The following is a 26416-nucleotide window of genomic DNA, read 5'->3' as shown; positions in this document are numbered from 1 at the left end:
TGTTTAAAAACATAAAAATTCCACATTTCATGAGTGTGAAAGAAGAAAAGTAGTGTTTGTTTTCAACATAATATAAGAAATAAAAGCAGGGAGATGGATTTCCCTGGATGTTTTTTGTCTATCCTTGACTCACAGTTATTTTATATATAAATATGAAGACTTTGGTGTTCCTGTAACTGAAATAACAACTGAAAAGCAACACAGCTAAATAGCACTTCTGTGAAAATCTGACTGCATTTGAAGTGTTTAAGCTGCTTCCTTCTGCAATAAAGCAACAAAACTGCCTCTGTGACAGTTTTTTTATCTCAATCATTTGGCAGCTTAAATAGTTGCTAAAATGGGTGAGAATTTGAGAGTTTTGGTGATATTTAGAAAGCATGCTGCAGGAAAGAAGAAAAGGGGGAGGGGGATAAGACAGAGGACAAAAGGCATTTGAGTAGTGAAGGGACTCTACTCGCTTGTTTTTTTAATCCTTAATCAGTTTACATTTGGAGATGCTGCTAATTCTCCATAAATGAAGCATCTGTTTCTCTTGCCAGTAAGTCGAAAAAGTGCCAAGATCAGTCAGAGAGTAGCAAGAGTTTAACCTCGGGGGTAAATGATCGATGGAAGTAAGCTACTAAACACGATCAGCTGTTGGGGTTTTCACCAAATCTGTCACGAATGCTTTGGACACGGCTTATCAAAGTAAACCAACACATCAAAGAGTCTTTTTCTTTATGTGCTGCTGTTAAAACAGCTATAAAAAAAAAGAGAACTTCCTTTACACCCCGGGGCTTCGTGTAATGTTACAGTGCAACTGAGCAATCTCACACATAAGAACAGCAATCTAATCTGTGGTGAATCAGCAGCAACTGAAAAAAGTCCCAGCCTGCTTCTCTACGATAGTGAAAAGAACAACAGCCATCAGCAGGAAGAGGAAACAATGTCCAATGTCACCATGGGAGGATGAGGCACGCTCAATTCTCCAAATCCGAGTGTGAAACAAAAGATTCCATTTGTACGTTTACAACAATTAATGGGGAGTTTTAAACCGTCGCCTTGATCCGAGATGTGCACAATTTCTCGTGAATCTTAGACAAGCGCGGACAATCTGCTGTGTGAATGAAAGGCTCACGAGACGTGGCAGAGCACAGACGAGGCATTTTTCCAGCCTGGTGCTGAATTTGTCTCATTTGGCAGAACCTGATGATTAGATTCACAAGTCCATAAATGTAATCAGACAAAAAAATTCTGGCACACATTAAAAATACTAAATGCATTGAAAACTGTGAGAGTTGGATGGCTGATGGAGCAACTTACTACTTTCAGTGCACCTGCAACACGGCCAAATTCTATTCATTAATTAATCCTCGGGGACAGAAAGTGTCAGTCTTTACAAAGAAAACTGCAAGCATGTTTGGATTACATACATCAAAAGCTGTTTACTTGTCACCATGTAGGAAATAAATGTATATCTTTATATGGTGTCTGTAAATGCACAGTTGTGAGTTTATTACACTCCATCATGGTCATGAATGTGTTTGTTTGAATTTATTTTGTATTTTCTGTTATCCACACATGGTCAAACGTATGCATACAGGCTCCAATATATAAAAACACCCCTACCAATACTGTCCCTTAGCAACCAGACGCTTTGACAGTCTACTATAATCCTGGCTGGATATTTGACCACTCTTCTTGGCAGAATTGGAAAAGTTCCTTTTAACTGGTTTGGTTTCCTGGCACAGACTCGGCATTTAAGAGTAGTCTTAGCTTGCTTTATTCATTCCTAAACCTGTTCTGATATATGTTTGGGAACATCCAGCTGTGTCCAAGTGTCAACGATCTAGCTGTATATTTGAGGTGACAAAGAATTTGGAGGTGGTTTCACCAAATTTGTCCTTCGTTATTCCATCCACTTTGTGAAATTTATCAGTACCACTGGCAGCAAAGCAGCCCAAGAGCATCATGCTACCACCACCATGCCTGAAGCTGGTACAGTGCTCTACAGTTTGAAAGCTTCAACATTATTTCTCCACATATGCCTCATTGTGGCCAATTATCTTCATTTTCATCTTGTGCTATAAAACTCTTCTCCAGAAAGCATTTGGCTTGTCGGTGTGAGCAGCTGCAAATTTCAGTCAACAACGAGGGTGTCGACTTTGGAGCAGGGGCGTCTTTCTTGGTTCTTGGTCGGCTCCTGGCTTCACTGTGTGGACAGTGATGCTGGTGTGGACTGTGTTTCAAAGCTGTGTCAGTCCCAGGAAATCAACACATCTAAATGAACTCTACCAATTCTGTCATGAAGAGTGGTCAAAAATCCAGCCAGAATTAGGCTGGACGCTTGTTGGTGGCTACCAAAAGGGTCTGGCTGAGGTGTAACTTGCTAAGGGACGTTGAATGAAACATTTATGGGAATGCTTGTATACATCTATACTTTTGACACTGTGTGGATTAGAGAAAATATTTAAGAAATTAATAAATTCAAACATGCACCCTCTTGTTTTTTAAAAGATGTAGAATCTGTACAATGACTCTACCCTGGAAAAGCAGTTCAAAGAAATCACAAAAAGCCCCAGTTTACCACACGATGAGTGTATAAACGTCTAAACAGCTGTATTTGCATATGACTATGTAGAAACTGCACCAGAAAAAAAATTTGGTAACAGAAATTTTCTGGTTTCTGTTTGAAGTCTCAGTTCATTTCGTAAATGGTGCTAATCAGGGCCTGGTTGAATGCAGCAAAATGGTAACTATGGAGTGTGGCAGGCTACGGTGCCATCATAATTTAATTTTCAAATCAGGACTTTTCTTCTTGCTGAATTCACAAGTGATGATCAAAGAAAACACACAGAAATCGTGTCCTGGATATTTGATGCTTGCATGAGAAAATCCTCAAAACGGTCCATGAGCAGACGAGGGGACGGCTTCCCTGAACCCCTTCTACGTTTCAATCAGTAATTTGAGAACAAACAAAAACTGTTTGTTTCAGATTCCCAAATGTGAATATTCGCTCTTCCTTTGAGCTTTGAGTCTCATTTTAAATATTTTATTTATTACCTGAAATCAAATATTAAAAAATTTGTAATTTGTGGTCTTCATTTTCATAACCCATTATTAACCCCACTCAGGCTATGTGATATGATTAGGTAGCTTATTGTGATCCAAACATAATCAGTTTGCCAGCATATGTGATGGAAGCGGCAGTAAATCCTTCTTTTTAATGAGCAGGAGTCAATGATTTTTATATTCATATTCAGGGTGAGCGCTTGACTATTCTGTGCCCAAGGCACAACTAGGATTTATCCATTTTTTTCCGCCACTTGCCCAATTCAGGGTAGCAGGGGGGTTGAAGCCTGTCTCAGCTGTCATAGGGTGAGAGCAGAGTACACACTGGACATGCTGCCAGCCAATCGCAGCACTACACTAGGATTTAATATGTCTTAATTAATGTGTTAAAGTGTTCCCCATTATGAGGGATTTTATTGTTTGTCTATTTTGTGCTCTACAAGTGTAAGATATGCAGTGCCTGCTATTTCAGAGTTATCTGATACTTTAAATAAGATAAATACTTTACTGATACTTTAAATATCTTATTGTTTATCATTTCGTGTAGAACATGATAAGGCAGTGATGATGATGGTGGTTAAAGCGGAGCTGGCAGATCATCACTGAACCTCTGAATGTTAATATGACATTCATCGATCACGTCCAGTAACTAAAAGGCATCAGTGGTAACTTAATGGCATTTCCGATCAGTGCACCCCGACAATCAGTCAAGCCAGTATTAGCAGCTGGCAGTTCAATTCATTTTTATTTATATAGCGCCAAATCACAACCAAAGGTGCTTTATATTGTAAGGTAAAGAAACCCAGACAATCAGACAACCACATTTAAGGAAAAACTTGGTGACAGTGGGATGGAAAAACTCCACTTTAACAGGAAGAAACCTCCAGCAGGACAATAGCAAAGTATCATCTTTTCAAACTACTGGAACATCTGAGCTTCTTCAGTTATAGAAAAGCGGTAAAAACAGACACAATCGAACACTCGTGTCTTCGTCACAGCTGCGGCACCAACAGCAAAACACGCCATTTTACAAAAAATGAGATTTGCACAACCTCCAGAACCAGCAGCAAGCAACAAAGGACATGAACACCTTGGTCAAATCACACTACTTGCGGGAAGAGACGGTCACTTGAAGAACTCCATTATAAATAAATGTGATATGGGAAAATGCTTTAACATCAAATGTGGCAGGTACATGACATATTTCCTGCATCCATCTCCAGTAACAAAACTGCCTTTATAAAAGTTTCCTCTCATGTTTTTCAGAGTAGAGGTGTAACCTGTTGGGGAAGATAAGCTTTCCAAACCTTATGCTGAGGACAAAGTCAAAAAGCTTTTTTTTTAGTTTTGTTTAATTATTAATTCTACAAATGCAGTTTTTACATTTTGGTGACCTTTAAAACGGCAGATTTGACTCTCTTCCCATTCATTCAGACAGGCAGCTGTAAATAACACTGTATTAAAAGAACTAAAAGCATATGGACTCATATATTCCCTCTATGTTACTCATTATAAATGAGCGCTGCACCCGAAGTCTAACCTTGGCATAAAAAACCCTGCATTCGAGGGTCTGTTTAACAACAACACACCAGCAGATATGTCATTCTGTCTGTGCGTCATGCTCCAGCAGAGTGAAGGCTGAAGAGGGAAAGAGGAAAACCTGCTGCAGTCAGACCCGAGGATATCGGACTAATGAGCCGTTGTTTTTAAGAGTATCTAGTATCTTCATGAAGGTGGACAGGTTACAGAGGTCACCTGTAGGTTAGGTGGCTCTGCGCAGGAACCTGTTCACTGATTAAGATGAAGGATGCTGAGGACATAATACAGGAGAGGTGTAAACGAGCCAGGGGCCCTGGGGGGCCCATCTGTTGTGGGCAAATAAACGGGGAATGGGAAAACAGCGCTGTTCTTCCCCCCTTCGAGGCTCAGCAGACAGCTCCATTAATCAGGAGCAGGATGAGCCTGCTGTGAGCTCCAGTGACAAGTCAGCAGCAGCACAAAATCCCCTCCTGCTCCTCACGCTGTATCTCCATTAGAGACGGGAGGTGTCAGCTGGCTGCCACTCCTGTTCCTCTCTAGTCACTATCAGTGTTTTCACAACTGTCCTCCAAGAATAACAGAAAAAAAGCAAACCATGAGGAGCGTAACAATTTACAGGCTGTCATTAATCCCAACTAAAAATAAACATTTGTTTAAGGAGCTTCTTCCAATCCAGCCAAACAAATGACTGCAAACCCCACATTTATATAAGGTTTGGCAGTGCTACAGTAACAAGTATGCATACACAAGAAATCAATTGACTGTAGTGTGATGTCATATAGTGTGTCATATATTTTTCTATTAGTTTTTCTATTAATTACTGGAGCAAGATGAGTGTTGGTTCAGCTAGTTTCTACAAGTCATGCAGATGCACTTTAGGCCTGCTAGTAACAGTTACTCACTTTTCCTATGAGATTTCATAGGAATCAAACTATTGTTTCTCAGATACCTACAGCCTCGATTTAAATGGAGAACCAATGGTCAACAGTCCAAACCCCAACTATAATAAACATGTGACTAGAAACAGAAGCAAATGATACTGAGATGTGGCAGAATTTGGCATTTTTAGTTCACTGTAATATCATGAAAACATTGCAACAAGCTAGTTTGTGGAATATCTACAAGGAATGAAATTTCACAATCAACTTTGTGGGGATAGGTTAATTGATTAATCTAAATTGCCCATAGGTGTGAATGCGGGAGTGAATGTGAGTGTGAATGGTTGTCTGTCTCTGGCGACGTCCACACTAATGCGCATCGTCTTCTCTTCGTTTTGGCCTCCCGTCTACACTGAGACGGCGTTTTCCTCAAGGAAAAAAGCTGCGTTTTGGAAACACTCTTGAAAACGAATACATTTCTGTCCCGTCGCAGTGTGGGCGCTCAAAACGCAGACTTTCTAAAACGATGACGTATTTGATGCAGTCATGTGACCAATGAAACAAAGATAGCGGAGGGCATTAACATCAGTTGTTTGTTTGTTCTCAATTTTGACAGCCCTAAAAATGATTAATATCAGTTTGTACATGCTCCACATAGCTTTTCCTCAAATTCTTTAATTCTCACTTGCGTTTGCGCGTGCACAGGACTGGAACATAAGCGTTTTGGGCCGTTTCAATGTGGACGCACAACTCTGTGAAAACGACTGAAAACGCTAGTGTGGACGCGCCGTTTTCAAATCTATCCAGGCACCATGTCAGGTTATTTTCAGTGAGACCACTAAAACGTAGTTTAGAAATACACCAATCAAATTCATAAGAATGTGTTACAAGTAAAGCATTTCTTTCTTTTCCTCTCTGGTTGGCTTTGCAGTCATTAAAGCAGAGACAGCAAGGATTTCCCCGTCTCCGCTACAATCCTGTCACATTAGGAAATGCTGTGCAGCGTTCTGGCATCCGAGAGGCCTTTAAATGATTATTCAAATCTGACTCGTTAGTATTTCATCTTCTCACCGCCACCACTAACGCTCAGACTTCTGTAATGCTGTGCTATTTCCAGCTCGAACACGGCCTTGGCCCCAGTTGGCAAACACGTCTCCTGCATCTCTAGAAGTAAGATAAGACGTATCCCCTCAACACAGCTTCAGTAGGGAGAGGGGGAGGGGAAGAGAGGGGTGAGAGGGTGCAGGCGGAGATAGTGGAAAGATGGAGGTGCACTTTAATAGTATGATTCAGCAGAGGTATCAATTCCCACAGATGGCAGGCCGGCTCCTATTGACTTACATAGGAGGGGAGTAAAGAGGCAATCAAAACCACCCCAGGGACGGACAGTCAGCACATCAAAAGGGAGCCGGATCACAGTGCCTGAGGCTCCCCATCAGACCTGAGTGGGAAATAAGGTGAATGTGCTTGAAAATACCACAAAATTCAGTCTACAGGTTTCATTTAAAGGCCATGCTTATTGATAAAACCTTTAAATGTCACTGAAAACACTAACTTCGACGGAAGTTAGCTACTACCTTGCCTCAAGCCTTCAGCACCTCCGAGTGATCGTCCAGACTGACAGCTGGAGATCCTGAGCGACAACCTGTCTCGAAAGGTAGTGAAGACGAGGTGTCAGAGTCCTGTCACACCTAAGCGCAGTGTGCGAGCCACAGACATGCTCGTGCTTGTTACGGGAGACTGGCAGCTTTCACCCTGGCTTTAAAAAAACACCAGCGTGTGAGAAAGGTGTTTCCACGTAAAGCTAAAAAGCCTGCCGCTCCTCTCACCTCTTTACTAAAACAACTTTTCATTTGGCGAAGCACGCGTTGACAGTACGCAGGCTAGCGACACTGCGGGAGTAAAACTACATTAACCTTCTGCGAGGACTTTTAATCAGTCTAATGAGTGTTGCCAGGCAGACAGCAGCTGACCTCCAACCCCTGATGAGCAAGTGATGGAGAGAGTTGGCACTGGCAAGACACCATGAATATTTCATTAGCAGTGCTTTAATGATCATTAAACTGCACCGTGAACTCAACACGTGTTACACCGCCCGCTCCTCTGTGTCATAAATGGATGTCAAAGCTGGATGCTGTAATCTGATTGGCTTTTCATTGCTGTGGGAAATAAAACATCTGTACAGCATGAGGATGTTTAAGTTGCAAAGGGCATGGATCAGCATATAAAACTGCATTTTGGTATTTTTTCGCCTTTCAGTAAGACAACAGAGAGAAATAAAGCACAGTGATGTTTTACACCAACTGCTTAGCACATGATTATCCAGAAAATACTTCATATAGAATTTAAATAAGTTACCACCAATAACCACAACAAGCGTAGCTATTACGTTGTTTTATGTTAATTTGCAGGAAAAAAGCTCTACAGTCATTCATCTGGTCTTAGTTCTTTCCACATGCAAATGTATATTGACCGCAATCATTACCCAGCCTAGTTGCATTTAATGTTTTTCCGTGTGCCAGACGGCATAAGCTGCTGTTCCTCTAAGGCTTAAAACACCTGCAAAGCAAAGCCATGCATTCTGGCCATCTCATGGAAATGTCTCAGGAAGATCTGCTCTGACAGTAAGCACCAAAGCCACCTACTTTAATATCAAAGATGAAAGAAAGAAAATTTAATGTGTGGGCTGCTATTAACAAGTTTACAATAATATGAGTAAATGATAATGCTGTTGAGATGTACAGTGCAACCATCAGTGAGCTTTATGATGGTCAATAATGAGGCTACAGGCAGTCATTTTACTGAAAAATAAGGTTATAAGTCCCTGACTATTCCAACCTGAGAGACAGCACACCATTGTTCAGCTGCAATGCTGTCACATAATATGCAACTGCACATTTCTGGCTTTCTATAATGTGGTATTTTTGCACTTGTTACCTTTTAACACCATCTGCTTCTGCTTGTGATCCATTGAAGTGTATTATTTTAAGCTCATTTCAGACACTGGGCACATACCAGTGCATGTTTAAATTTCTGTCATAAATATGCCACTTTTCCTTTAATGTTCTTCATGTCTTCAATTGCAAACCCACTAAAGTAATTGAGAAAGCCAATTCATCTGCAGGTATTTGCCAAAAATAAAAAGACTGTTAACAATGGCTCAAGCGGTGCTTGATGTTTGGTTCTCTTTGGCACTTTCACTATGAGCACGCAGTTAAAGACAGTGTTTGGTCATAATGGCTTGCACCACTATATTGGCACAAACACCTCATACCAACTGTCAGGCACGGTGGTGGAGGGGTGATGATTTGGGCTTGTTTTCTAGCCACAGGACACCTTGCAGTCTTTGAGTTGAACATGAACTCCTCTGTATCCCAAAGTATTTTAGAGTCATATTTGAAGGCACCCGTCTGACAGCTGAAGCTTAGCAGTAACAGATCCAAAGCACAGTGAAAAATCTCCAACAGAATTGCTGAAAAAGAAACGACTCGAGGCGCTGCAATGGGCAGACCGCAACCTGACGGACGTCCATGTTACAAGAGCTGTCCATAAATGAATGCCTGCAAACCTCAATGAACTGAAGCAATGCTGTGAAGAAGTGGGCCAAAATTCCCCCAAAGTGATGTGAGAAAGTCATGAAGTCATATAGAAAGCCATTACTTCAACTCACTGCTGCTAAATGTGCTTCTAACAAGTTACTGAAAACTGGGGTGTACTTAGTTTTTCACAGGGAGTCCTGTGAAAGCCTTCTTTATCACAGGTCTCTGTGTGGGCTGGAGTCAGTGATAACTACCCCCTCTCCTTCCACGCAGACTCAAAGAAAGACCTATCTTCTGCACTGCAAAAACAAATGTGTTAGTCTTACTACACAATAGCAGCAAAATTGTTAAAGTAAAATGGTTTTGTGCCTTTTGTTGTTGTTTAGGGCACTCTTACAAACCTTCCAGGTGAACCAAGGAATTTGCCTACATGTTAATGGAACTATTTGATATGTAAATATTACTGGATCCCCCAGAAACTACAGCTGGATTCATGAGGTGGCGTGTTCGCTGTCCGCTCCAATCTGGGAATGGCCCGTTTGCCTGCAGTGAGCTCTGGTGCCAGATGGAGGGGGTCTACAAAGTATGTAGTACGGTGGGTCTGTGGGCCACTCTTTGGGTCTCAGTGCTTTTGTTGGCCTGAAGGCAAAGTTACACCATACAAAGAGCTGAGGTGAAACCAAATGGCCCACTTACCAACCACCCTCCAAACGCTCACATCATCTGCTTCTAGCAAAACACAGTCAGGATTTTCTACGACTGCACGGGAGCGTTTCTGTCCAACCGGAATTGTGTATGTGAACAGACACATTTGAGAGACAATAAAACCGTTTTACTTAAAAGCAACCCGGAAGCCGAGGTGTTCAGGTACTGTGCTGAGTGGCTCAGCTTGGTTCTTTTCTGAAGTGATAAAATACTTTACAACAAAATAAATAAGCTTTAAATAATCTGGGACTGAAGCTTTTAAGAACTTGGGTTAAGGCCACCAACAGCGGCTCCTTGTGCTTATGACAATACTGTTAAGACATGCCCAATTACTCATTTTATTTGACACGAGCGTCACCAGAACGCATGTGGGCTTCAGCTTTAAATACTACAAGCAAACAAAAGGTGTCTATTCGTCTCCCGCTCCACCTCGCCTCTGTCAGCTCAACAAAGGAATTCTGAAAACGGCTCATTAAACGTGTAGGCATGTTTCCTTTCAAACGCAAGACCTTCCACAGCACAGTGGCAGGACACATAAACACAGAATGTAGGTCAGTCAAACAGTTTGCGTCTGTTCTCTCCCTCCACGCCTGAGGTAAGCTGACAGCAAAACCAAACACATTGTTTGCCGAATGTGACTCATCTCTCCAGGAGAACCTGGGAAAGTGGAACAAGGTTCACCTCCTGCTCCCTGAAGTTGCTGAATCTACCAACGTCTACCTGTTGATGTGACTGACAGCAGCCAAGGTTCCCAGGACCTCCTGCGTGTGTTTACATCCGTGTATCATTTAGGGGCATAAACGATGTCGGGCTGCTAGCGTTGAGCGGAAAAATCAGAAAGAGAGGTGTGTCATGGGGGAAAAAAAACATTCAGTGACTCACACACATTAAAAAAAGCAGTATGTTGAGTTTTCTGTTTGATATAAAAGCTGCAGCTGTAAGAGTCTGGCGTCTGTGCCAAAGCTTCAATGAAACTCTGAAATGTGTAGAAAATAAAAAAACTTTTCATTCTTTTAAGGGACTTTTTAAATAAACTCCTGGAATTCATGGTGGATTTCAAGAGTTGAAAGATAAATTAGGTCCTAACTGGATATGCTGCTTTAATACTAGAAACTATTTTAAAAATTTGAAGCCTTTTATTTAAACATTTAAATATCAGTGGGCAGAAGCTGAAAGCAATTGCTTTAAAGTAAGAAGTGTTTCTGGAGGCAAGAGCGTTAAGCAGTTTTCTCAAATATTTTCACATGACATGGACTAATTATGCTGAGGAATAAGTATTGTTCTGGTGGGAAGAAATGTTGATAATAAAAGATACATATGTGTACATAAGTGAATACTGTAAACAGAGTTGACACAAAGAATAAAGCCTAGATTAAAGTATAAAAAAACGGGCGTAGCCACCAGTGTGAGAACTTAGTTAACAAGCTACGTGCATAGACTTTGAGGCATGCACAGACACACATATAAATAAAAGAAATACACAAATAAATGCGAAACTGGACCACACACTATATGAATAAACATTTAGCACAACTAACTGCATAAAAACCCATGTTAGCAGTCAAAAAAAATGAAAATCCTCCAGAAGGCACCAAAAGCTGTATCAGTTCAGGAGCAGAGCCAGAAGGTAGGTGGTTCCATCCACACCTCACTCAGTCTGCACATCAGAATGCTTTTGGAAGCATGTGAACCTCATGTAATCCATCAGAGTTTAACAGTGTGTGTGCTATCGTTAGAAAGCATGTAATTATGTGTATGGATAATGAGGCGTGTAGTAAAAAAATGCTTTGACTGTTTAGTTGGAGTAGAAAAGCTCTATATAAGTACCAGTGGCTCAGTGCTGCAGAAAACAGATGTTCTGATGGTGGAGATCTTAATAATTAATAATAATTCAGTGTCCAGACTAAAACGTCCATATTTTTTAAAATATTACTACAATTTAAATAATGTATTTATATTAATCTAAATAAGACTACTAAAGCCTTTAAATAAATATGGTGTGGTGCACCCCATGCCCCCCCTTTAGACTCGGCCCTGCTTTTTGCAGGCATCACTGCAGTAGAAAAAGTGGGACGGCTTTCAGAAAACTGCCAAACTACATTGACAGTTCTGCATATATACATGTTTATTTTAACTTCTATAGCTTTACTGAAAGTGTAAAACAAACGGTGGTGGATGGGAGCACGTGAAAAGTAATCTTTTCTTCACGTTGGAGCTTTTTGTACAGGTGGTGGATTGTTGAAGGCCTGCTGTCAGCCTTTTCCCAATGCAAGTTTTGATGGTAATTACAGTAACGAACGCATCCCTGGATGCTAGAAAAAACATTTTCCTTTACTCCACCTGAGCTCACCTTCCCAGTAACAGCTCCACCTTTTTGCTCTTTACTACATATGTGCAGACGCCACTGTTGCTCTTCTGTTATCAGTCTTTTTGTGGAGACATGTGGTGGCTCCTAAATACGCTTATTGCAGGTCTGTTTTTTAGTCAAAAAATTTGGGTGAAGCGGTCATGTTTACATGGTGACAACTGAATGCTACAGAGTCGTGGATTAAACGCAACATCAGAGCAAAGAATTTGCATCGAGGATTTTGTGTAATCGAGTTATTCGGTGAACCGTTGCAACCGTAGAGGACTGACTCAGTTTTAGAACCAGCCTTAAACCCTTTTCTTGCCCAAAATGCAATAAATTTCTACTTTTGCAGCCAATTATTTAAAAAGTAAAAAAGTGTATGGGACAGTTTTAAAACCAGAGGTCAGATGTGAGTTTCTTTAACTGTGGATGAAACGGCTCATCAGTGTGACTGATTGCAACACAGGGTCTGAATGCAGGGAGATTTTAACGCATCTGAACACTGATTGGTGAGTCCTTGGACTTTCCTCTTAAACATAAGAAACACAGATACAACTTTAAATCAGTCCTACATAAGTCAGCGTCTCCTCTGTCATGTCACTGGTATTTTTGGTATCTAGGTTACAACTCTGCAGCCAGGGTCATTAATCAAAACTCCGGCACCAAGAAATCCAAGTTGATGCCCCCGTTAACAAAAGATTATCAACACCAGTATTCAGAATCACAAGACGGCATCTTCAAATTGCTTATTTTGGTATTCCAAAAGCCAAAACCCCCACAGATTTAACATTAAAGACAAAATAAAACAGAGCACATACGCAACATTTTTAAATCAGACTAGCTGAAATCACTGAATATTTGCTTGGTTTATTAAAATATCCTCATGAGGAACATCCATAAGCTTCCATGCTTAATATTATATTCAGATCTCATGTAATCATCCATCCAGGTCACAGGAGGGCTGCAGTCCATCCCAACTACCTACTAGTCCATCACAGAGCTATCAGATCTATGGTGTGACATGAGTTAGAAATGGGAGCTCAGCTAACAACCAGAGATAATAAGATCAGCAAGTAAAGTATATAGTTGTATGTTCTGTGTCTATAAAGCCAGTAGACTTAACTTTAAATCCTGCCCTCTTCTTGGCCCCCTGTGTGGAACATCAAACTCTTGTGGGAGAACGAGCTCTAATCCAGCCGGTCCGTCCTGCTTTGATGAGGACTGCTGTAAACAAAGCAGCGCATGACAATACTCGCTGCACTCTGCTACAGCATGCATTCATGTCCTCTGCGTGTGGAAATACAAAGGCTGACCGGCTACGGTATTCAGCAGCTTGTTTTCCATCTGAATGTGGGTTGAAGAGCAGCTCGAAAAGCTACACTGTGACAAAGGAAGACACTTTTGGTGAACTGAGAGGAGGTTTGAATCTGTTTGACTTGGATCATGTTGCGTTCTAAAACTTTTCATTTTAGAAATGTATATTTTACAAGCATAGTCGATGACATCACTTACTAGAGTGACCAATACTGTTACATAACAGCCAGACACAGCAGAGAGCACCCCACAACACTCCTTTCTAAGGACACTGACCTCAAATCTGCCAGCAACAGTAAAATTATTAAGAAGATGACCAATAAACTACTATCGATGTGGTAAAACTTTGTACTTATTTGGATAAAACTGTAGTGACCCTGGTGGATCTATGTTTTGTATATATTATGTTGTGTCATGGCTCAAATCACAGGAGAATGTGCAGAGCACGGATGTAAGAGTACGTTTTCTGTATGTTTGCTATAAGTTTTCAGTCTGGTCAGTTCAGCATGACTAAAACCGGACCTCCTTTTTACTATAACGTCTCAGTCACAGAGTATGTGTCAGTGTAAAGACAGGAAAGCTATGTCCTTGTTATTTGTAAGAATTAACGGTGTAATTGTTGAAACCAGCTCCAAGTTTGAATTTCAGACACAGACACTCTCTCTGCTTTTAAAATTAGGATCAGGTGACCCTCAATCCTTCTGGAGTTATGCTGCAATAGATTTAGGCTCCTGAGGGACTTCCCATGAACCTTTATATCTTTAAGACATTTCTGCAGCTTAACTAATTGGTGTGTGTTATCTGACTTCATGGACAGATAACTGGGTATAATCTGCATAGTAATGAAAATGTATGCTATAACTTCGAATGATTACTGCCTAAGGGAAGCATCTATAATATAAACAGAAAAGGTCCTAGCATGGAACCCTGTGGAACTCCATAATTAACCTTAGTGTGTGAAGAAGACTCCATTTACCACTGCAACACTGTACTTTTAATTCAGTGAGCTAATGACCATACTCTGAAGAATCCAGCTGTCTTTAATTTGATAATTTACAAAATGGACTTTATGTTGTATTTAGAAAGACCTAAAACTAGTAACTGAATCCATAAAGTAATCATGAAAGTATTCACTGAGGTCACAGAGAAAGGGAGCCACAATGGCCATTTCCCATAAACGTCTATACAAGAGCAACTCTCCTTTTTGCAATCTGAGGAGTGGCCCTTCTGCTTGACATTAAAATAACTCGGTTTAAAGAACTTCTATGTTGGCTTCATTTTTCCCGGATGCCACTTCCATATTTTATATACAGAGAAGGATAAGCTGCAACGCAGTAAAAAACACAGAAAAGGAATGATATTATAATGATAGCTTAGCCATCTCAACTATGCTGACAAACATTAAGAATAGGTGCAACAAATACCAATGAGGCATCATTGTTCATTAAGAAGTCCATGTGAACACACAATTAATATCACCAAGCAATAACTAACAACTAATGGAAGGAAACTCGTGCTATCTCATTACATTTGGATGAGTAATGGCTCCACAGATTTGAAAAAATGTGGTCTGAAAACACTGTTCTTGGCACCACTGGTAATGTCAGTAAGATGGGCTAAATTGCTGACTATTTTACAGTTAGATGGATGCTGCATCTAGTGCCTGATATTTCTCATCAACATATTTCTAAACAGTCTCGGTGCCTATCAAAACACACTGACAGCACAGAAAGAGAAAATGCAAACAAGGCTGCACACTCCCAAAGAGGAAGGTGATGTCATCTGATAATAACCATGCCGTTAAGTGAGAGAAAAGCCGAATCTGGCAGCAAAGTAAAGTTTTCAGGAGAATCAGCTGCTTTACTTTAATCTGTTCCAGTTTCCAAGACTGAAAAACACAGATTACATAACAGCAGACCTCTGTGCATCCCTGGGCCTCTAAGTATGTGTGCAGTTGCTGCGGTGGAGTTTGGCTCACTTTGAATTTGGCCGGAAATCACACAGGTCTCCAAGTTACAGTCCAACACACACACCGTTTACTGCAAAACAGCTCCAGTGAGAGGTACAAGGTCTCAGTGTGTCAGACAAGGCAAGAGCTGATGTAATTATAGCAATGCAAATGAAATTCCATTCCTTACTCGAGGAATAGGAAATATTTTTGAATCTGACTTCCTTGGGGTGATACTCATATTTGACAGAAATCACATCTTTTAAAACAAATGTCAGCAGCTACGTTTCATGTTTCTGAGGCTGGATCTTTATATATATATTACAGCAGATACATTTCCTAGACAGTTCATTAGGTACGACTTGCTAGTACCAGGTTGGACCTAGGGGTGGGCGATATAAACGATATACGATAGAAACGACATAAATTTGGCCAATGATAGAGATTTTGACTATACCGCTCTATCGCGATAGCGCATGTTGATGATGTCATCAAGCTGCGCCTGCTTTGGTGGTAAGCATGCAGCGGCTAAAACTATTATCATCTGCAAATTATGCCGGGTGACAGTCATAGCAAAGAGATTAAGCACTTTTGAAATAAGGGGAAAGCCAAAGCCTGCGCTTCCTCCACTTCCATAACATTGATTCATTAATGTTGAATTCTCTTGCAGCTGTTCTATTCCCATGTTGTTGCAGTATATTAATAACTAACCTCTTATTGTTGATGAATAATCTCAGTTGTTCTCCTGACTGAAGTTTGGCCCGTGTATAGCATCCTGCTATGCGATTGCATTTGTCCCTGACCACCAGAATCCCTCACGTAAACTTTTATCGAGTGGAAAAAAAGTTGGCGTTCATCCTACAGCTTCACTGTGCTAATGTTATGCTAACATAGCTGTGTCGCTAGCAATCACGTAGCACAACATGTTTAGGTGGAATCTAGCGAGCTAACGAGCCAACTTCCTGTTAACTTCTAACTCCGTTAAATTTAATAAATTCTGTTTTCATGGATGCATGGATGTTCAACTTAATTGTTACACCCGATAAAGCAACAACGCTGATGATTTAATTAAAGATGAAAGAATCTAGACCGTTTTTAACTCTCAGTACTCGTTTGACTTTGGGACCTGAAACAGATGGAGTTTTGGACCATATTACTCCGCGAAGCTCCTCACTGCGGCAGCCGTACTGCTCTGACAATCCATCAAGCAGTGCAGCTTACCAAAGTTGTACTAAAACATTTTTTAACAGATTTCTGCACGCCCAAATCGGTTCGAGGTCAGTAAGCACAACCAGAATTCATACATAAGGCACACTCGATTTTTGAGAAAATTAAAGGATTTTAAGTGTGCCTTATAGAGTGGAAAATACGTTATACAGAAGAAAAGAATATATCGTGATATATATCGTTACCGCACATGCTTCAAATTATATCGCAATATGAATTTTAGGCCATATCGCCCAGCCCTAGTTGGACCCATTCTGATTCTGGTCCATGTTGACATGACGGCATCACAAAGTTGCAACAGATTTGTCGGCTGCACATTCATGATGCAAATCTCCTGCTGCACCACATCCCAAAGGTGGTATAATGGATTGAGATCTGGTGACTATGGAGGTTATTTGAGGACAGTGAACTCACTGTAATGTTCAAGAAAGCAACTTTACTCAGTGTGGCAAGAAAATATCTCCCACACCAGCAGCAGCAACGTGAACTGTTGATACAAGTCAGGGAAGATCCATGATTTTATGTGATTTACATTAAATTCTGACCCTCCCATCCTAACACTGCAGCATCATTTTTCCAGTCTTTTATTGTCCCATTTTGAGCCCTTGTTAAATCTAAGCTCTTAGCTGATAGTGGCATCTATTGTGGTCTTCTGCTGCTGTAGCCCATCTGCTTCAATTATCGACATTTTCTGCATTCAGAGATGCTCTTCTGCAGCTGCAATCAGTCTGCCCATTCTCCTCATGGAGATTGTCTCTTTAGATGTTTGTCTTAACAAGGACCTTGGAAAGAAAAGCAGCCGGACTTTTTTAAGTTTCCTGAAGATGTTTCACCGCTCATCCGAGAAGTTTCTTCAGTCCTAAGATCAAATGGTGGAGAGTCCCAGATATTTGAGCCATAGTGGGAGTTGCCCCTTAAGATGGTCTTTGGCTCATTATTAATCATGTGCCTCATCGCATGAGTTTTGGGTGAAACCAGTGTGAGACCTTGCCTCACCCCATCATATGACTGATCATGTGGATGCAAGATGTGAGTGGATCTAAAAACTGGGCTGTGGTTTCTCAGATGAGAGGTCAAACTTCTTCAGGAAACTTAAGCCCCTTTTCCATTAGTACCTACTCAGATCGACTCGTTTTCCATTACAATCTAGTACCACCTAATGTGCGTGGTCATCATTATAGCAACGCGGCCGAGCGTCCCGTGACTTAATTAGTATGCAACATGCATGCTCGAACAAAGGTGGACATCGAGGGGACGATATACCTGCTGTTCAGTCTGCGGCATTTCGTCAAACCTCGCTGCTGTTTTTTGTAGACATTTCCTCGCTGCCCGGTTTAAAAAATGGCAGTTTTTATTTTTGTGAACTCATTGAGGGCTGCTACTGACCAGCCAATCTGTGGCTTGCAATTGGCATTGGTGGCAGTCTGATGACGTCATATTTTAGTACCTGCTCACAACGCTTTGGAACCCGGCTGTGCAGGTATTCATTTAGTACCTGGTACCCAGTAATATGACCTAATGGGAAAACCCTAAAAACTGTGGCAAGTCAGTCTGAGTAGGTTCTAATAGAAACGGGGCTTTAAACAAGTCCCACCACTTTTCTTTCCATGTTGCTTGGATTACCATGACTTGGATGGCTGAGAACCCAGACAGACACAAGCAGCTGAACAGGTGTGGCTTATTATATACAGCCCACTCACACCCAGGTATGAATGATTGGTTGTCTATTCGAAACATAAATGTTAACGTTTGTTTTGTTTTTTACTCCCACTACTTTATTACTATCTATTCTTAAACATTAGCACTCTCTGAGCTTTATTACACTATAACTTCACGATCTTTATCATTATTAGGCAGGTTATAGAATACAAGACTTTGTGATGAAACTGGATTTCCCCCCTATTTTTACAATCATTTATAAATTTAAATAAACAAGTTCATATTAAATGGTGATTAAAAACAATCTTTAGTCTCAGATGATAACCAGGTTGCTCCTCTCCTGTGTTATAGCAATGATTGAAAAACACCAAACCTTGTTGAGCCACTGCACCACTAAGATGAAAAAAAGATCATTAGTGATGCGCACAAAACATTTTTAACCAGCGTCCAAAGTTGCAACTGCGTCTTAATGAGCTGCAGCCTGGGAACAAAGTTAATTTCCCCCCTCGCTCTGTTTCTCAATTATGGAACAGATTATATTTTAAGTGTGATTAAAGTCTTCCGAACAAATATAAGAGCTCCTAAATGACTTTGTGAAATCTACAGACGAAATAAGAAAGGCATTTTTTTCCTGTTAAACCTACTGTGTTGTATTTTAAAGGAAAATAAAATCTCAGTAGTGTTTTAAGTAATGGATTTCTACAGATAGAGGACAATCAGAAAGTTCAGGCAGCAGCCCCTCGGTAGGCAGCCCCTAAGTTGGCCAATCAGAAAACTGTTGGATTTTAAGGAGTTTGTTTCATATGGAGCGTTCAGTGATGAGCTTGTAAAGGGCTAATAGGAGATAGACAAGGGTTTTTCTGAACTGAAAATAAAAAGTGACTCTTTGTGACTCCAAAGAATACAAACAGAAATAAAAATGGGTGCAACAGGTGTCCTTTAAGACAAGTGTAGTCCTTTAAGACAAGTGTAGCCTTATTACAAACGTTTAAGAGTCATACTCTTTAACTCAAGGATAAACTGTCGCAGAGTTAAGCCAGCAGTGTTGTGAAATTTCTGAAACACCACATCTGTGTGATCCAGTTTAAATACTGTGAGCCATTTGAATCCTCACACACCCACTAGGCATCATTTTTGTGATACGCAGGTGAAAAGGCATCAGGGTTTTAATAAAACTGGGCTAAACCTCAACGTCTGTGCGTGTGGCACATTCGAACTGCACGCTGAAATACAGCCACAGGAACGTGGCTTAAAATGGCCGTTATTTTTAACCAAGGCAGGACAAATACTCATGAAATCTAGCCTACTTTTACCCCATTTCACACCAAAACCACACCACTGGGCGCCGATGCCCAAAGCATAACACACAGAAATTATACGAGGACCTTTATTCTAACAGGGATGTGGTGTTTTTCTGGACAGCAGCAGGGTGGGTGCATGAGGTCTTCAACACCCCAACACACAGTCCTGCCCACCCGGGAAAGCCCACACAATGAATCCACACTAATCCCATCTTTTGTGGTCCTCCCTATGTCTCAGCGTGGCTGCACCTCATGCCTCAGACATGCTGCTCCACCATCACAGCCTAAAACTACCTTTATGTGCAGTCACAAACAGGAACATAAACAATACGGCTCAGAAACTTCTCCACTTGATGCACAAAACAGCCCCTAAATCCAGGACCCCCACGCCTATATACATGAAGCAATCACAGACGCCTTTTGTTGTCCTTCATAACAACTGTACCATCAAACTGACAGCAAACATAAAGCCACGCAGGAAGCAAGCACTCCATGGAGAATAAAGGCTCACAAGTACAAAACGTGAGCTCAAGCAAACAAGATAAACAAAGCATGTGATCAGTGTGGTCACCTGAAACAACAATAGACTCACAGAACACGTGCTTCAAACATCCCACAGCCCCAAAACTGCAGGAGTTGGACAGATAATAGAAACCCCAGACGAAAATAACACTTGTGCAGAGAACAATAGTTTTTGTTTTTGTCCCATTAACAGCAAATTAAAACCTCCAGAAATCCCGTTCGCCTTTAAATTAAGTTTTCACAAGACAGGCTGAACCATGAATGACATTTACTTTCTTCTATTATCACACCTAAATTCAAAAAATAACAATAAACATTTAATATATAAAAGCAGAGATGGACGCAGGGCGCGCTTACCGGGCTGCTCGGGCTGCTTCTTTAATTCACTTTATATTCCGTTTTCCCGACAGTCGCTCGCTCGTCTCTCAGACACAAATCTCAAACCTCACTTCCATGTGCTCGCGACCAGGACCACGCGCTCAGAGGTGGAGGGGGGGAGCGCTCGGGATACGGCGTGTGTGACGTCACGTCGAGTCTGGAAAGCCGCTCGAGACAGCGGTGGAACAGGTGGGGTTTTACCACGGTCTAACTAGATAAACTTCACCTCGTTATTCATTTATTCCAACGCAGACAGTTCATATTACATTTAAATATAAAGATATAATGTATATTTATATCTATATATTAAATATCTGTGGTTTTAGATTATAAACGAGCTTTTGAGTTCCCGTGCCACACTTTTATTAGTGTGCTACTCACTAAGAAATGTGATCGCAGATGCGCCGTTTAATGCACCAGCCCTCATCTAAAAGACAGCTTCACTATACCTGCGTTTAAACATGACATGCAGTTTCCCACCTTTCTGTGCACTTCCACAAGCATCCAGGACTCATTAAGGAGCTGAGGTGGCTTTTTCTAAGTCTGAAGAGGAATTCCCTCTTTTCTGCACAAAACACGTGATCAACTTTTTTTTTTGTAAAACCATTTATGCAAATTTCACTGCAGCAGGACTTTTACACTCTTGGTGTTGCTTTGTTTAAGAGTGTGTACTCTTATTTACGTTTTGACCCTTACCTTCCATCAGTCAGAGGAAGAGGAGTGACTCAAAGTTTTATAACGCTCAGATAAGTTTTCTACCTAACCACTCACTTGCTAATGTATTCATGTGGACACCCCTTACTCAGGTGTGACTGAGTGGCTAATCATGGTGGTGAAGAATGAGAGACAAGCTCCAGAAACAGGTTTTTGTTTTATATTTGAAAAAGAATCTATGAACATAATGAAAAAAACAAAACAGTGGGTCTGAACATCCAGACAATCGAAATCCAAAAATACATTTTCTTAGGAAATATTAATTATGTACAAAAAAACCAAAAAAAAAAACAACATAAAAATCCATATTTTAAGTTCAGGCCTTCAACAGTGTGAGCCACATTTTTAAACATTTTATTAATAAAATAAAACTTTTAAATATCTTCATCAGATGAGGCAGTTTTTTTTTCTTCTTCTTACATTGTAATCAAACCAGATTCCAAAACAACTTAATCCGTTTTGCATCTGCATGCACCCAACCCCCCCCAACCCCCAAGTAATGAACTTTTATTTTGAGAAAAAAAAAAAAGTTTATGATTCAAAGTTTAAGCACGGCAACCCTGCAGGTGTGCGAGTCTCTGCTTTAACTGTTCGCTTCTCCTCCTCAGCTGCTCTTTCAGAGAGAGGAGTCTCTGTTCGTCCGTCTGCATGCTGTAGATGCACTCCGTGGCCTTCTTCAGGATGACCACCTTGGCCGCCTTCTCGTTGTTGGCCACCTCGGGGATCTCGTCCCGCAGAGCGAAGAAGCTCAGCTTCAGCTCGTTCCTCCTTTGGCGCTCCAGCACGTTATGAGTCCTTCTCTTGTCGTAGTCCTCTGTGTCCGACGTTCGCGGGCTGGAACACTTGCGGTTGCTGCTGATCTGTTTGAGGACCCTGCTGTGGCTGCTGGCACCTCCACCACTGCTCTCCAGCTTCAGCCTCTTGACAGCCGGCTGCTCGTGCCTCATGGATGGATGGGCGGCGTAATTATGCTGGTGGGTGGAGACGTGGCACCTCTTCAGCACGAGTGGGCTGGGGTGCCTGGTCTCCAGCGGGCTGGAGTCACACCGTTTCACCACCTGCCTCTTTTCCACGGTGACCACGTCGATTTCCTCCTCTTCGTCCTGTTCGTCCTCTTCTTCTTCCTCCTCCTCATCATCATCACCTTCATCCTCTTCCTCTGCAAAAGAGCAAAAACAACATAGTCACACACTCTGCTGCCACACCAGGGTTGTAATCCTCCTCTAAAAGCATCTCTGCAGTCCATTCAGGCTTTCCCTCTCTGCCACATCAGTTGATTGCTTAACATGCAGCCATTCCCTCCAGCTAATCTCACAGCAGTCTACTGCATGACATGGGGGGTGGAAGTGGCAGCAGGATCCACCTTCCTGTCTGCAATTTGTATGAATGAAAAGCAAGAATGTGCCTCATTTCAATCATAATGTCATGCATGTCCCGCCAACAGAAAGAAAATCCCTAATTGCACTGAGGGGTGTGCCTCCCCAGGCAAAAAATATATATATATATATAAATAAATGAATAAGAGCTCACCTGAATCGCTACAACTGCTGCTGCTCCCGCTGCTGTTAGGCGGCGTGTCCAGTCCCAAATCCTTGCTAGGCGGGGTCCCTACGCTCTGCTTGGGCGTCTCGGCTACGGGATACGGGAAAACCACCGAGGGGTCGATGCACTCCGACGCAGACGTGTTCAGGTCTTGCAGGTAGCTGCTGTTCAGCTTCCACGCGGGAAGAGCCGCAGTAGCGGCGGCGGCGGCAGCCGCGGCGGCAGCAGCCGCGGGGCCAGCGGGCTCTGCGCTGTCACCGGCCGCAGACTCCTTCCGGGCGGCGTGCAGGGAGGCGAGCCGCTCGGACACCACCTTCTTCAGCTTGGCGGCGGCGGAAAAGCCGCTCCACATGCAGTCCTGGATGATGATGGACTTGAGGAAGGTCTGGGAGTAGTCGGAGTCGCAGATGATGCTCTGGTTGACCACGTCATCCCCGAGGAACTCGGTCACCATCTCCAGCTGATCCGCGATGGAAAGGTCGAGGCTGGACAGGGATGGCCGGCGGCTCGGGGAGAGGGGAGGGGTCGGCAGCAGTTCAAATTTCTTCCAGATGTCTTCGCTGGGTGCCGGAGGCTGGAACTGCTGAGGGTAGAAATCCTCCTCCTCGTCGTCGTAGTAGAAATAGGGTTGCAGGTAGTCGTAGTCGTAGTTCTTACTCGCCAAACTTGGATTCCGCGGCATGGTTCGTTTGGTTTCGTCTCTCCTCACGGCGAGACTGGCGAAAACAGAACGGAGCGATTAGTCGATTCACAGCAGAGAGCAGAGAGCGTGACCCTGCCCGCAACACCGAGTGTAAGCAACCGCTTCATGGTCAACTCCCTCCAAAAAAAAAAAAAAAAAAAAAAAAAAAAAAAAGACAACATCGACACCCCCCCCCCCTCCTCTCTCTCTGTGCACGCCTTGCATGCATGCATGCACCACTGCTGCAGGTGCTTAACCGGGATTGTAATTTAAATAATGCAAGAGACGAAGTGAGGAAAAAAATAATAATAAATCATACTTTCACTGAACTGTTCCAGTCATCACACTCATACCGAAGCTCCACAAACCCACTCCCCACCCTTACCTTTCAGATTTTCAACTGTAGGCGAAAGACTGGAGCAAAAAAAGCGAGCCGAGTGGCGCAAAAAGAGGAGGAAAAATTAAAAAAACGAGGGAGCAGCAAAGTTATTCCAGTGCGGCAGTGACAGTAAATCCTTCCACAGAGGCGGTACGACGGCTGTCTGTCAGCCTGCGGGTGAAGCATGCATGTGAAGTTAAAAGGCTGCAGAGGCGAGCCGGCAAGAGCGACGCGCACTCTGTCATCAGCACCGTCAGAATCGCAGCTGAGAGTTGAGCACCGCGCGATAAAGTAAACCGCATCTCGCACTCTCTCTCTCTGTGTATCCATCCGCGAGAGCGTTCCTACTACAACACAACACACAGCACCCCCCGATATCAGCCTCTGCCCATCAGCGCAATTTTTCAGCCGTTTGCGTCAAGTAAGAATCGCCTGCGTCCAAAGTACACTGTGGATGCATCTTTGCATATTTTCTGCCCTCTTTCTCTGAGATGGGTCTATTTTTTTTTTGCAAGTGGGAGGGGTCAGAGTGGAGTAGAGTAGTGCTTTCATTGACTGCATAGAGAAAATACTAATGCATGTAGTAGTGGCAGATAATTGGGCTGAGTTATTTTACTACTACTGCGCCAGAAATATACGCAAACACTGAGCGTCATAGCGCACACACGGCAATCCCTAAATAATCAGTCCACAGATCCGGATTACGGCCTTACACTATATTATATTGTTAAAAAAACAAAACAATACATAACAGCAGAAATGCTTTTTTAAACTGTAAATGTGCAAAAATGTGTAAAAATGAGGCAAGTGCCGCGTACTTTTGCGCAGTTTGTGCCTTTTGATTTCGCAATAAAAGCTCACAGGTGCAGCAGGAGCTGCAGACACTGACAGCTCTGAACCGGTTCAAACAGCTGATTACAACAAGGACTCGGTGAAGAATTAAAATCTTGGAGTTCGAGTTAATATACACCCACTCACACGCACGCACACAGACTCACAGAGAAAATGTCCAATACAAATCCTGCAGACTGCATAATGCAGCGCTGAGTTTGGACAGATTGGCACCAATTAACAACAGGAAGGAAGCAATTAAAGGAATCAGATGGATGGATCTATCCTGCTGTAACAGGAGCTGTCGATGGAGATTAACGGGCTTAGAGCGCCCTCTGCTGTTTAAAGCGTTGCAGGAGCAGACAGCAGCTAGGTGGGTGGAAGGTTACAGATTGAGACAGGTGACCACAAACCTCACAAATCCTGCAATCATGCGTGAACTAAGGTTATTTTTTTTATGAATTAAAAGGGAAAAAAAACAGGGTCGAGTGAGTTAAACTATAAAAGGGTCAGGGACAAAATAGCCCAATTCAGTGGGTTGTTGCAGATCTTTATTGGGGTTAGTGGGTCACTTCATTAAAAAATAGAGTCGTGGAGAAGCAGTAAATGGCACATTTAATTAGCAATGCACTGTGTTTGACAAAGTCGGTTGCAATTTGATATTTAATGGCAACACCAGCTCCTGCCATTATGACAAAGTTAATTGGTTAAAAATGCTCAGTAGGCTTTTCCACCCTCTTTCTCTCTTACTGTTGTCAGACATCCTGCTAAACAAATCGCTAAAGCAATGAGTTGGACTCAAGCAGAGTGTGTATTTCATTACGCATGACAGACATTAAGAAGCATTTTAAAACACTAGGCTGTGGACACAAGCAGCAATTATAGGAAACAATAAAAGCATAAACGGTGAAGGAGTTTTGTGCTTGAAAATACAATAATTTTAAAACACTGTTGCATTTTGCTTTGATTTAAACCGGGCTGAAACAGCTAAAGTCTTGCAGTAGATGTGATTACCTACACATTTACTGCACTTCAAAAAAAAAATGAAGCGCAGTATGTCTACGCTTTTCTACATGATGAAGAAATCTGTAAATGAAAGTAAATGAAAGAAATCTGTCAGTGTGAATAAATAAAAGAGCAAATTTACACAAAAAGTTATTTTAGTCATTGGAATTAAGTCATGCTTCTGTAAAAAAAAATGGACATTTACAGTAAATAATGAAAAAACTGTAACTTTTCTGTGTTGTTTTTTGTTTATCTATTACTCTGTTGTAGTGAATGGAAGTGGAAAAGCTGTAAAAGTTGTGAAAATGCAGTAAAAAGTCTCAAATTAACATCTTTCATCACATTTTCCAAAACCGTCCAATGGGCCTGATTGGAGTCTTTGCTGAACTGATTCTGGCCCCCGGGCCTTATATTTGACACCCCTGCCTTAAATGATAACTCTGAAAACTCCAAGGTCGCAGCTCTTGATGCTCATGTGACCCTGTTAATGGAGATCTAATTAAATTGAATTACATGGTGCAATTTGCACTTTTTAAAAACATACTTTTATCAATCCAGGACAGCAGCTCTGAGTGTGTTACTGCTGGAAACGGCCCTTTCACTCTTTTTTAAACACTTCTTATATAACAGAGTCCTGTTGGTTATAACATAAAAGACCTCTTTAATGAAAACGATCTGTGATTATGTGTTTAGTGACATCATCACTGCAGCTTTTTCCCCTTCATAACAAATTATTTTCAGTTTGTTTGAAATCAGTCGGGGCCGTGGAGCTGAAACGTCTGGACTTAATTCTGAGCGTTTCATTTTTGATCTAAGTTACACTTAACTAATTAAACACATCGCCATGGACGC

General features: G+C 41.9%; 1 protein-coding gene across 1 annotated transcript in view; it reads right to left on the bottom strand.

Annotated features, from left to right (window-relative positions):
• Nucleotides 1-24020, bottom strand: part of myca (MYC proto-oncogene, bHLH transcription factor a) — a 41430-nt gene extending 17410 nt beyond the window's left edge. Inside the window, exons 1-3 of the mRNA XM_085173076.1 lie at nt 23735-24020; nt 22656-23383; nt 20892-22284 (exon numbers count right to left, since the gene is read on the bottom strand). Of these exons, the coding sequence (XP_085029202.1) occupies nt 21671-22284; nt 22656-23349 (1308 nt within the window). The 5' untranslated portion in view covers nt 23350-23383; nt 23735-24020 and the 3' untranslated portion in view covers nt 20892-21670. The remainder of the gene's footprint in view (nt 1-20891; nt 22285-22655; nt 23384-23734) is intronic.
• Between the last annotated feature and the right edge of the window lie 2396 nt (nt 24021-26416).

Source organism: Neolamprologus multifasciatus, chromosome 9 (assembly GCF_963576455.1).
Source record: "Neolamprologus multifasciatus chromosome 9, fNeoMul1.2, whole genome shotgun sequence".
Classification (NCBI taxonomy): domain Eukaryota; kingdom Metazoa; phylum Chordata; class Actinopteri; order Cichliformes; family Cichlidae; genus Neolamprologus; species Neolamprologus multifasciatus.
This window is presented reverse-complemented; position numbering and strand designations above follow the sequence as displayed.